General features: G+C 39.6%; 1 protein-coding gene across 1 annotated transcript in view; it reads right to left on the bottom strand.

Annotated features, from left to right (window-relative positions):
- SPHKAP (SPHK1 interactor, AKAP domain containing) overlaps positions 1-12,642 on the bottom strand; it is a 162,104-nt gene that overhangs the window by 35,855 nt on the left and 113,607 nt on the right. Inside the window, exons 4-6 of the mRNA XM_088841870.1 lie at positions 9,843-9,902; positions 7,444-7,578; positions 1,398-1,653 (exon numbers count right to left, since the gene is read on the bottom strand). Coding sequence (XP_088697996.1) covers positions 1,398-1,653; positions 7,444-7,578; positions 9,843-9,902 — 451 coding nt within the window. The remainder of the gene's footprint in view (positions 1-1,397; positions 1,654-7,443; positions 7,579-9,842; positions 9,903-12,642) is intronic.

Raw genomic sequence — 12,642 nt, 5'->3', positions numbered from 1 at the left:
CAAAGTTAGTAGAAGGAAAGAAATCATAAAGATCAGAGCAGTTATAAATGGAAGAAACAAACAAACAAAAAAAAACAACATAAAAAACCATAATTCGAGAAGTTACATGCACCATTACTTTTTAGATAGCAGGTTCACTTAAGTCTAAAATAATCTTTATTTCCAAAACTGCCTTAAAGGATCAGTTATCTTTTTTTTCTGTTTTTGAAAATAGTATTTTGAATATTTCTTCAAGAAATATGAATCTGAAAAAGCTTCTGAGTTTCATTGTGAACTGCCCTCAACAGAATGGCTTTCGATGTGGAGTACAAATGCCGGTGCGAAAGTGGAAGAGGGCATTTGGGAGCTGAGGGCTGGTCACCGTGCTCTGGCGAGAAAGTAACCAAGACAATTGTGTCCTGCAGCTGCCCAGTGGGCACGGGGGAGAAGGCAGGATATGCAGGATATCGTGGGCCTTGTTGAGAGAGTTTCTCTGAAGCTTGCATAGGACATGCCCCAAGGACAGTGAGAACAGAATCTGGAGTATTCCTTCCTCTTTGGGGAAGAGTAACTCATTGCTCACTGAGCTCTATTAATGAGTCAAAAGAAAGAATAAATACACGCTAAGCACTTTTTTGGGTTACTTCCTCCTGCCCTGGAAAAATAATCATGCCGGCTCAGTCATGTCCGACTCTTTTGTGACCCCATGGACTGCAGCCTGTCAGGCTCCTCTGTCTATGGGATTTCCCAGGCAAGAATACTGGCCTAGGTTGCCATTTCCTCCTCCAGGGGATCTTTCCAACCCAGGGATCTAACATGCATCTCCTGTGGCTCCTGCGTAGGTAGGCAGATTCTTTACCACTGAGCCACCTGGAAAGCCCAGAAATGTAACAAATATATATATTTTAAATGGCTAAATATAATACATACAATAGTTCTGGAGGCACTGTTATACTCCCAAATTATGGATGGAAAATGGAGCTCAGAAAGACTTAGATCACTGGCCCTAGGTTTCACAGCCTCAAAGAGGCAGTGCTCGGATTCAGGCCAATCTCACTCGGCCTCAGCTAACAGATGGCTTTAATGGAAATCTTAGGGAAATTAACTTTCCTCCGATTGATAGTCTTCATCTCTTGGCAGGCAGGAAGATTTCGTTTTAAAACAGAGATTTCCTTCAGCATCCCTAAGGCATCTTTACACAGAATGGGGCCATCTAACCATTAAATCTGTTAAAGTGCCTCCGTCAGCATCCTCACTAGTGTTTCCTTATCCTCTCTCCCTCCTGAAACTTCTTACGTGAAGATTGTGATGCATCAGCCAAACTGATGTGGCCTGAAACTTTTCTGAAATGTAACCAAGACATTTTTATAGGGTGACTAATTTCAGGATGCACATTCATTTTACAGGAAAGCTCTCACCGTTCCTATACTCTTCCACTTCACTTTCCTCCTCCAAGTGCTCGGATGCGGTGAGAAAGTCTTCTTCAATTGAAGACAAGGAACAGTTCGTGTCATCCTCCACTTTCAAGACGTTTGTATCAAGGTGGAGCTGCCGCTCCTGTACCAGTTCCAGACCAATCAAAAATTTGTTGATTTCAAAGATGATGCAATTGGTACTGTTTGGTCTGTTCCCTCTTGCACACTGGACCAAGCAGACATCTGACATCCAAGGACACTGCAAGTAGAGAGAAAAAAAGGCACTTGTTAAAAAGCAACAACAACAACAAAAAAAAAGACAACGGAGCTTCTTGGGGGACGCTAGTGGTAAAGGATCCACTTGCCAATGCATGAGATATAAGAGATGCAACTTCGATCCCTGGGTCAGGAAGATCCCCTGGAGAAAAATAGCAACCCACTCCAATGTTCTTGTCTGGAGAATTCCATGGACAGAGAAGCCTAGTGGGCTGCAGTCTGTGGGGTCGCAAAGAGTCCAACACAACAGCACACACACACAAGAGAAAATATAAAACCATTGCCTCCAAACTTTCTTCTATTAGTCTCTCCCATTAGAAGGAATGGGGACCTTTAAAATACTTGGAATATCTTCAGGGCATATATTGATGAACTGCTTAAAAAAATTAAAATGCTGCTTTGGAACACAGGGTATCTAGGAGAAAAGCTGACTAGTTGTGTCACATATTTTTGTTCTCTCTTGTCTAGGTGAAAATTTCACTGGGCAAAGTTTAGCAGGCACAGAAGACCTCATTCAAAGCTTTTAAAATAAGAGAAGGAGGCCAGAACTGAGTTGGATCACAACTCAACTGAAATTAAAAAAAAGGCAATAGGGTTTTGAAGAGCTGGTACAGGAGGACTGAAGTCCATCTGTGTTTGCTTAGGAAAAAGAAACTTCTCGTATCTTCTTGGCTGGAAGTAGTTTTGTAAATTGGAGCAAAGTGCCTGCAGAAGTTAGGACATAGGGACACTAACTTCTTTGATGACATTTCCAAGAGATGGATCCAAGGTCTTGAGAAAGACATTCTTGAACTGTACAGGTGTCAAAAGGCTTTTAAAATGATTTATATCCCAATGGGGCAGAGAAGCAATTTATAAAAATAAGTCCTCTAAAATCAATATTCTAAGGAAAGGGAAGTTTAGGGCCTGGAGTTAGGAATAAGGTTGTCTAAAATTTAATAAAGCTGAGAGGAAAGTTAAGGCTGTCTTGGGTGCTCCTTTTGATTAAATGAGTCCCAGGTTCTCAGACCAATATTTTTCTGCATTGGTGATATTCAGTACAACCTCTCTGCTACTATTTTACACAGATGGAAAGTGTTCTATCAACTCTGGTTATATTTTATAATTTGTAGTGTTCATTTGAAGAAGCAGCCAAAGTGAGACGTAAGAAAATCCACTGAAAGTGATAAAATTCTCTCTAAAGGACAGTGTATGGGGACAGCAGTGAGGGAGACAGATCACTGGAGAGTGTCCCACGGAGACCTGTTAATTCTCTTCAGTTCCAAGGTTACAGACCACCTCCCCATTCTCCATTACACATTTTCACCATTCACCGTGCCATTCATTATAATAACAGTAAAAAGTCTCAGTTGCCCTTGCACAGATTACTAGTAGGTCACAGATATGTCTTGTACATTGGGGTTTTCATCTTTGTAAGAGGAACAATATGCTGATTTCTAGCAATTTTTAAGAGAAAATTATCTGAATAGAAACAGTGGGCAAAGAGAAGCTAAATAAACTCATCTCAAGATGGAATTCAAAACGCTTGGGAATATTTTATGTCGACATGTTCCTCTTATAAAAAGAGATTGTTTAAAACACGTGCTTATCTGTGGTTGGAGGTAATTAGGTCTCATCCTAGTTAACTTGCCATTTCGAAATGCTTGAGTGTGAATGTAGATATCTGAATGTATTATATATATGTATGTATATAAGTATATATACGTGTGTGTGTGCGCGAGTGGTGAGGATGCATACATGCAGAACACATACACATGGATATTCACATTGTATCTCTGAAAGCAGTATATCTTTTTTGTGTAAATATCATTTATCAATCTCTTTGACTGAATACTATATATAATTAGAGTAAGACTAGGACAGTTGATTAGAAAATGAAAAATTCAATCATTCTCTGAGTCCAGGGGTCCCTAAGATTTATCTATGTGCTTAAGTGACTGGGTCTTTTCTCAAGGAAGGTGGCCCATAACCTTGCTTTTCAACGTGTGGTTTGTGTACTACCAGCCTCAGCATCACATGGGAGCCTGATAGAAATATATAATCTCAGACTCCACCCAGTCTACCACATCAGAATCTACATTTTCAAGAAAACTTTCAGTGATTCCTGCATGCACTGACTTTTGAGAAGTACTGCCCTATAGATTCTGTGAAATTCACAAAGAATCTGTGATCCCCCAAATGGTGAGGACCCACTGCTATAGAGTAATGGGGGCTGACTTGATGACTTTTCTTTCCACTGGATTCAGAAGTAAGAAAATAAAGGGAAATTTGCCAGACATTTTCTGAGTGCCTATTATATGCAAGATATGCTGGGAGGTACAAGTTCTGTTCAGTTCAGTTGCTTAGTCTTGTCTGACTCTTTGTGACCCCATGGACTGCAGCACACCAGGCTTCCCAGTCCATCACAAACTCCCAGAGCTTTCTCAAACTCATTCCCATAGACTTGGCGATGCCATCCAACCATGTCATCCCCTGTCATCCCCCTTCTCCTCCTGCCTTCAGTCTTTCCCAGCATCAGGGTCTTTTCCAGTGAGTTGGCTCTTTGCATCAGGTGGCCGAAGTATTGGAGTTTCAACTTCAGAATCAGTCCTTCAAATGAATATTCAGGATTGATTTCCTTTAGGACTGACTGGTTTGATCTCCTTGCAGTCCAAGGGACTCTCAAGAGTCTTCTCCAACACCACACTTCAAAAGCATCAATTCTTCGACTCTCATCTTTCTTTATGGTCCAACTCACATATCTATACGTGACTACTAAAAAAACCATAACTTTGACTAGATAGACCTTTGTCGGTGAAGTAATGTCTCTGCTTTTTAATATGCTGTCTGGGTTTGTCACAGATTTTCTTCTATGAAAAGGAGGTACAAACACTAATCAAATAATCACTCTAGGGAATACGGCATGATATATTCCCAGTAGATCACATAGGAATAAAAATCATTACAAAGTTGAATCATATGAAATTGTCACATATGCAGATTAAGATGATTGGTTATTTTATATCATTTAGACTAAATATAAATAACATGAGGTGAAATGGGACAGAAATCAAAAGGAATGTTAACAAAGTAATATAAGCAGTTAAGTCATACTTCAAGACAGACTTAGGGAAAGGATGTTACTAAACATGAGATGTTACACAGATGTGGTACCCTTAGGAAGAAACTGTATTTTGTTTACAATCTTCTTGAAAGTAAAGATTGAAAGATCCTGGGAATCTTAGGTACATGATGGCAAACAGTAGAGGCTGGAAAATAATGGGAGATACACCAAGGGGAAAAGGGCTATCAATTCAGTACAGTTCAGTTGCTCAGTCATGACCGACTCTTTGAGACCCCGTGAATCACAGCACGCCAGGCCTCCCTATCCATCACCAACTCCCTGAGTTCACTTAAACTCATGTCCATCGAGTTGGTGATGCCATCCAGCCATCTCATTCTCTGTCGTCCCCGTCTCCTCCTGCCCCCAATCCTTCCCAGCATCAGAGTCTTTTCCAGTGAGTCAACTCTTCACATGAGGTGGCCAAAGTATTGGAGTTTCAGTTTTAGCATCAGTTCTTCCAATGAACACCCAGGACTGATCTCCTTCAGAATGGACTGGTTGGATCTGCTTGCAGTCCAAGGGACTCTCAAGAGTCTTCTCCAGCACCACAGTTCAAAAACATCAATTCTTCGGCGCTCAGCTTTCTTCACAGTAAAATTCTCACATCCATACATGACCACTGGAAAAACCATAGCCTTGACTGGACGGACCTTTGGGTGGGAGGAGCTGGGAGATTGGGATTGACACATATACACTAATGATACTATGTATAAAATAGATTACTAGGAAGAATAAGCTGAATAGCACAGGGAACTCTATTCAATGCACTGTGGTGACCTAAATGGAAAGGAAATCCAAAAGAGAGGGAATATAGGTATTCCTATATTTGTATTCCTAACATTTGTATGGCTGATTCATTTTGCTGTACAGTAGAAACTAACATTGGAGAAGGAAATGGCAACCCACTCTGGTGTTCTTGCCTGGAGAATCCCAGGGATGGGGGAGCCTGGTGGGCTGCCGTCTATGGGGTCGCACAGAGTCGGACACGACTGAAGCGACTTAGCAGTAGCAGCAGTAGCAGCAGAAACTAACATAGCAGGGTGAAGAAGCTATACTCCAATAAAAAGTAATTAAAAATAGTGGCAGATATTAGTATATGATTTTCATGATAGTCTATTAGATGCTTTGCATACCTTATTGCCTCTAACGTTAACAATTTTCTACAAGGTTGCTGGTGCTACTGCCCTGTTACAGACAGAGGCACACAAAGGCCAATTGATTCTTTTTATACAAGTTTTTTACTGGAGTGTAGTTGCTTTACAGTGTTGTGTTAGTTTCTGCTGTACAGCCACGTGAGTCAAGTTATGTTCACATATATCCCCTCAGTTTTAGATTTCCTTCCCATTTAGGTCGCCACAGAGCACTGAGTAGAGTTCTCAACAGTTATCGATTTTATCCATGGCATCAATAGTGTATATGTGTCAATCTCTGTCTCTCCATTCATCCAAGTCACAGAAATATAAAGTGGAAGAACCACCGCTGCAGTCCAGGTCTGCTGGACTCCAGTTCCTGTGTTTTTTCCAACTCTCCTCATGGAGAGTTTAATTAGAAATGATAATTAATAGGCCTGGTGCAGAAACCACTCTTAAAACTCAGGTTTGAAAATTACGTTTGGTTATTATGGCTTTGCCTAATACAAATAGACAGCACTTAGGTCCCCTTCTGTATTCTCTTTTCAAATAATTTTCTCACTAAAGAAATGTGTTACCAGATTGACTGGGAGTAATCTTGTTCTAGTCTTGAGGAGCAAATTGTAATGGACTGTGTGTAGATTTTCATTGAGCATCTGAAGTATGGAAAGAAACAGTGGGTGGCCCACTAAATGTTTTTTTGATATTTTGAAGGATTAAAGAAAAAAGAAGATTTAAAAACTTTCCAGCAAAACTAAAACACAAGGAAGAACAATTTATAGGGGAAAACAAATGCTCATTATTTTAATCTGTAGCTATCGATCACTATTCACATATCTTATGTGAGAACATTCACAAGCTTGTACAGTGTGTCTTTAGAAATTTTATGTAAATTGATTAAACAATTTAAAATGTTAAAGTTTTCTTCAGCATTATAGTTATTTAATAATAACGAACATTAGTTTAATAGATTGAATGATAATAGTATTTTAAACTCTATTTTCAGTAACATTCTTTTCTTCTGGGAACTTCATTTTGGGTCTAGGAGACTCCATTTTCATCTTTGGGACTGCTATCCTGTATTTATTAGCTTAGCTGGTTTGATATAGCTTAAAAAACCAATAGCATCCAGAAAGAAGAAATTATGCCATTCTGGCATCACATGGTATGAATTAGAATTTTGCTATTTTTCCTGAAACAGAAGACAATTCCGGTTTTGATTACTCAGTAGGTTAGTAGAAAACCAAGCTAACCAACCAATGCCGGGTGTGCCTGCTCTAGTTTAAGTGCAACTTAGTACTATAAAGCTGAGAAGATAATATATGTTAGAAATCAATGTAAGGGAAACTCTGTCAAACTTTAAGGGGTAATATTTAAAAGAAGTACAAGTAAAGAATGATATAGGATACAAAGATGTTTAGATTCATATGCTATGGGAGTCTATATATTGCATTCATTTGGGCCTCATACTGACTTGTGCCAAGAGCTGACCACAGATAACTTGCTAGTGAATTGCTTATCAAGAGCTACTATTTCTTACCTGTGAAACTTCAAAATCTGCCTGTAGGTTTCCAGATGTTAACCCACTTAGGAGGACAATTTCATTTTCTTTTGGCTGTTGGACATTCATGGAGCTTATAAGTTTTGGAAGATCTGGTGAAACATTGACCAACTTCTGTAGAACAAGAATCTTTATTAGTTGAGATAATTTATTTTCACTTCCAAAATACTACCTCAAAATTATTTTACTTGCAAAACTAATATACTCATATAACTATTCATAATATAGATGACTGAATCTACTAAGATTATTACAAGAAGAGATTGTATAAAATTGAAACATAAAGGCTTAGATTGGAATAGAAAATTTCCTAAACATAAAGATTTAATAATTTTTAGTTTGAAGTTTCCCAAAGTAAACACTTAATGATTTTATTGTGACACCACAGGCATCCATGGTAGTTTGGGAATTTTCTTTCCTTTTAAGTCCTTGAATAAGAGACTCGTTGACTAATAATCATGAAGCTAATGATTAGCTTCTAATGAAGCTAATAATAATAAAATTGCATGGCAAGTCGCTTCAGTCATGTCTGACTGTGTGCAACCCTATGGACTGTAGTCTGCCAGGCTCTTCTGTCCATGGGATTCTCCAGGCAAGAATACTGGAGTAGGTTTTCATGCCCTCCTCCAGGGGATCTTCCCATCTCAGAGATCGAGTCTCCTATGTCTCTTGAATTGGCAGGTAGGTTCTTTACCACTAGCTCCACCTGGGAAGCCCCCAGTAATAATATTAATAATAAAATATTTAACGGCATTGATTTTTCTGTATATATGAGGCACCATATTGAGGACTACACGTATGTTATGTTGCTACAGTCACTGCAATACCCCTAAATGGATTAGGTAGCACTACCACTCTATTTTCACACATAAGTATCCTGAAATCCAGAAAGATGAGAAACAACTTTGTGTAGCTAAATCAGCTTATGTATGCTCTTAGGCATAGCCGAAGACTGTCTCGAATCAGTCATAAATTTGTTAAATAAAAAAAAAAAATTGTTAAATACAGTCTTCTCTTTTTTTGCTTTAGTCTTTTATTGTGCTCGACATATATACTTATTTTTTTATATCAAACAAAAGAATGTTTATTTGACACACAAAAAATCAGAACCTGAGAACACAGAGAATACTGAGATTCATATACAACAGATTAATTGGAAATACACATATACATATTTATTTTATATACTCTGAAAATGTTATTTTCATAATATTACCAAATTTTCATTTCACACATATTTAAAAATTAATATCTGTCATCTATTTGCATATTTAAATACTGCAATAGCTGTCCCAAAGATCACAGCTGAAACATTTTTGTTTCCATGAAGATCACATTAATTGGAGAAATAAAAGTGGGAAAAATGCTGTTAAGTTATAATGCATATTTTCTGTATCATAAAGTTTGATGGAAACACACAGTTCTTAAGATGACAGCTTGCTTTGTCCCTTCCTGCTCTCTCTGATGGACTTTGCACCACAATTCCATAAAATGGAATAATTTGTATAATTTCTTTTGAAGATCTCTATAGTACTACACAGATTAGGGATATTTGGGGCTCAGTGGAAATCTGTAATAAATAATCTGTATGGACAATTAAATTTGAGAATCTTCAGGTGCAGCACTGTTAAGAAAAAAAGTTACAGGGGTAACTGAGTAATTTCAGATCCACTGTCCCATGGCAATCAAGATGCAAATGGTGTACTATTATACATTAAAGAGTGCTGTACCAAACAGTAAAATCAAACCGTCTTCAGCTTTGGGCATGAAATGATAAATTATATCACACTAACCAACCTTTCCCACTGTACCTACAGGCTCTGGTCCCAAAGGATTGAGTCTTCAAGTTTTTGCATGTTGTCAAAAATTTACATCAGAAATCTCACAACCGTGGCTAAGTTTGGAATATTCAGCTCCCACAGAGTGCAAAAATTGTGAGTCCCAGATGACTGTGGGACTGAGAAACTGAGGTTAGATGGAAAACATTTGATGAGAGCAGCAAGAAGGAGCAAGCCAGAGGGAAGGGCTAGCTGGCATCAAGCACGTTTTAGAAAAACTTTGGGAAAGTCATCAGAGAAAGAGTGCTTGAGTGCGTAGAGTGGGGCAGTAGAAAAGTCACTCCTAGGCACCGGGGGCACAGGAGAAAGAGACTGCTTAGAAAATAGCCTGGTCTACTTGGGAAAGCAATTCTCAAATGTAAGGAGAGCAAACTGCAGAAAAATGCCAGGAAGAGGCCAGGGAGATGGGCTGTGATGAAATCATCTAACTAATGAGTCTCCTACAAAGCGGGCATCACCGAGGCAGTGTCATGATAGGTCTCTCGTCAGTACAGCCAGCCCTTGAGGGGAGCTCCCAGAGAGTTCAGTTCCCCGAGTTACCTGCTGCAGGCGCTCCGCGCTGCATGCATCCTTGTTCACATCCAGGTTCACAAAGCAGACCTGGGAAAAGGGCGACAGCTGTCAATAAAGTGAAAAACCTGACAGTCCTTTTTGAAAAGAGCAGGAATTAGTTGGGCGCAAATGATTCCAGAGTCAAATTTTTTCATATAGTTGATCTGGCATAGAAACAGCCATCTTACCTTTGAGCTTCTGCATGGGTCTCTAATATCCTACTCATGATTCCCACTGATTCCACCGAATGCCCTCTGTCTTTCATGACCCAACAAACAAAACAAAATCTCTTTGTACAGAACCAGTGTAACAGTCTCAACAAAATCTTCAGGTTTTTAGAGGGTTGTTAACTCTCATGAAACAGAAAAAAAGAAGCTTGTAATACTTGCAAACTCTTTATAATCGCAGCAAATATTTCCTGCTGGTTCTCTCTTTTCTCGTACTTCCTGCTCCCTTTCTACACCCACTTTTCATATCATGTACTATCAGTCGAGTTCTCCATGTCTCATTATTTTAATTTTTAATGTATTTAATCTTCTTGTAAACTCTGACACTTTAGTAGCTATCTTGCAAATCAAAACCACAATGAGATCCCATTACACACCAGTCAGAATGGCTGCTATCCAAAAGTCTACATGCAATAAATGCTGGAGAGGGTGTGGAGAAAAGGGAACCCTCTTACACTGTTGGTAGGAATGGAAACTAGTACAGCCCCTATGGAGAACAGTGTGGAGATTCCTCAAAAAATTGGAAATAGAACTGCTATATGATCCAGCGATCGCACTCCTGGGCATACACACCGAGGAAACCGGAATTGAAAGAGACACATATACTCCAATGTTCATTGCAGCACTGTTTATAATAGCCAGGATATGGAAGCAACCTAGATGTCCATCTGCAGATGAATGGATAAGAAAGCTTTGGTACATATACACAATGGAGTATTTTTCAGCCATCAAAAAGAATGCATTTGAATCAGTTTTAATGAGGTGGATGAAATTGGAGCCAATTATACAGAGTGAAGTAAGCCAGAAAGAAAAACATCAATACAGTATACTAACGCATATATATGGAATTTAGAAAGATGGTAACCTGAACCCTGTATACGAGACTGCAAAAGAGACATAGGCATATAGAACAGTCTTTGGGACTCTGTGGGAGAGGGTGAAGGTGGGATGATTGGGGAGAACGGCATTGTAGCATGTATAGTATCATAAGTGACCAGTCCAGGTTCGACACATGATACAGGATGCTTGGGGCTGGTGCACGGGGATGACATGGAGGGAGGATATGGGGAAGAGGGAGGTGGGAGGGGGGTTCAAGAAAGAGAACACATGTACAACCGGGGCGGATTCATATCAATGTATGGCAAAACCAACCAATATATTAATGTAAGGTAATTTGCCTCCAATAAAATAAATTAAAAACAAACAAACAAACAAAAAAGAAGTGTCTGGATAAATAAGAGTGTAAAAACAATAGCTATAAGATTAAATAGTAATTCAGAGCAACGGTCAAAGAATTTTTATAATTTAAAGCCATCACAAACAGACTTGGAACAATAGACTGGTCCCAAATTAGGAAAGGGGTATGTCAAAACTGTATATTTTCACTCTGCTTATTTAACTTCTAGGAAGAGTACATCATACGAAGTGCAGGGCTGGATATAGCACAAACTGGAATCAAGACTGCAGGAAGAAATATCAACAACCTCAGATTTGGAGATGATACCACTCTAATGGCAGATAGTGAAGAGGAAATAAAGACCGTCTTAATGAAGGTGAAAGAGGAAAGTGAAAAAGCTGGCTTAAAACTCAGCATTCAAAAACTAAGATCATGGCATCTGGTCCCATTACTTCATGGCAAACAGATGGGGAGAAAGTGTAAACAGTGGCAGATTTCACTTTCTTGGGCTTTAAAATCACTGTGGATGGTGACTGCAGTGATGAAATTAAAAGACACTTGCTCCTTGGAAGAAAAACTACCTAGACAGTGTATTGAAAAACCAGAGACATCACTTTGCTGGCAAAGATCTGTATAGTCAAAGCTATGGTATTTACAGTAGTCATGTATGGAAGTGAGATTTGGACCATAAAGAAGGCTGAGCACCGAAGAATTGATGCTTTTGACCTGTGGTGTTGGAGGAGACTCTTGAGACTCCCTTGGATTGTAAGGAGATCAAAGCTGTCAATCCTAAAGGTTATCAACCCTGAATATTCTTTGGAAAGACTGATGCTGAAGCTGAAGCTTCAATAGTTTGGCCACCTGATGTGAAGAGCCAACTCTTTGAAAAAGACCCTGATGCTGGGAAAGACTGAGGGAAAGAGGAGAAGGGGGCTGCAGAGGATGAGATGGTTGGATGGCATCACGACTCAATGGACATGGGTCTGAACAAACTCCAGGAGATAGTGAAGGACAGAGAAGCCTGGCGTACTGCAGTTCATGGGTTCACAAAGAGCTGGACACGACTTAGCAACTGAACACCAACCACAACCAGATCACATTAATTAAAATAAACTACCATGGGTACTACTGCTGCTGCTGCTAAGTCACTTCAGTCATGTCCGACTCTGTGTGACCCCACAGATGGAAGCCCACCAGGCTCCCCCGTCCCTGGGATTCTCCAGGCAAGAACACTGGAATGGGTTGCCATCTCCTTCTCCAATGTGTGAAAATGAAAAGTGAAAGTGAAGTCGCTCAGTCATGTCCCACCCTTAGTGACCCCACGGACTGTAGCCCACCAGGCTCCTCCATCGATGGGATTTTCCAGGCGAGAGTACTGGAGTGG

The sequence above is a fragment of the Moschus berezovskii genome, chromosome 2 (assembly GCF_049115385.1).
Source record: "Moschus berezovskii isolate FMDL1 chromosome 2, NW_MosBer_1.0, whole genome shotgun sequence".
Lineage (NCBI taxonomy): Eukaryota > Metazoa > Chordata > Mammalia > Artiodactyla > Moschidae > Moschus > Moschus berezovskii.
Note: the sequence above shows the minus strand (reverse complement) of the source record. Positions and strands in the feature narration are given on the sequence as shown.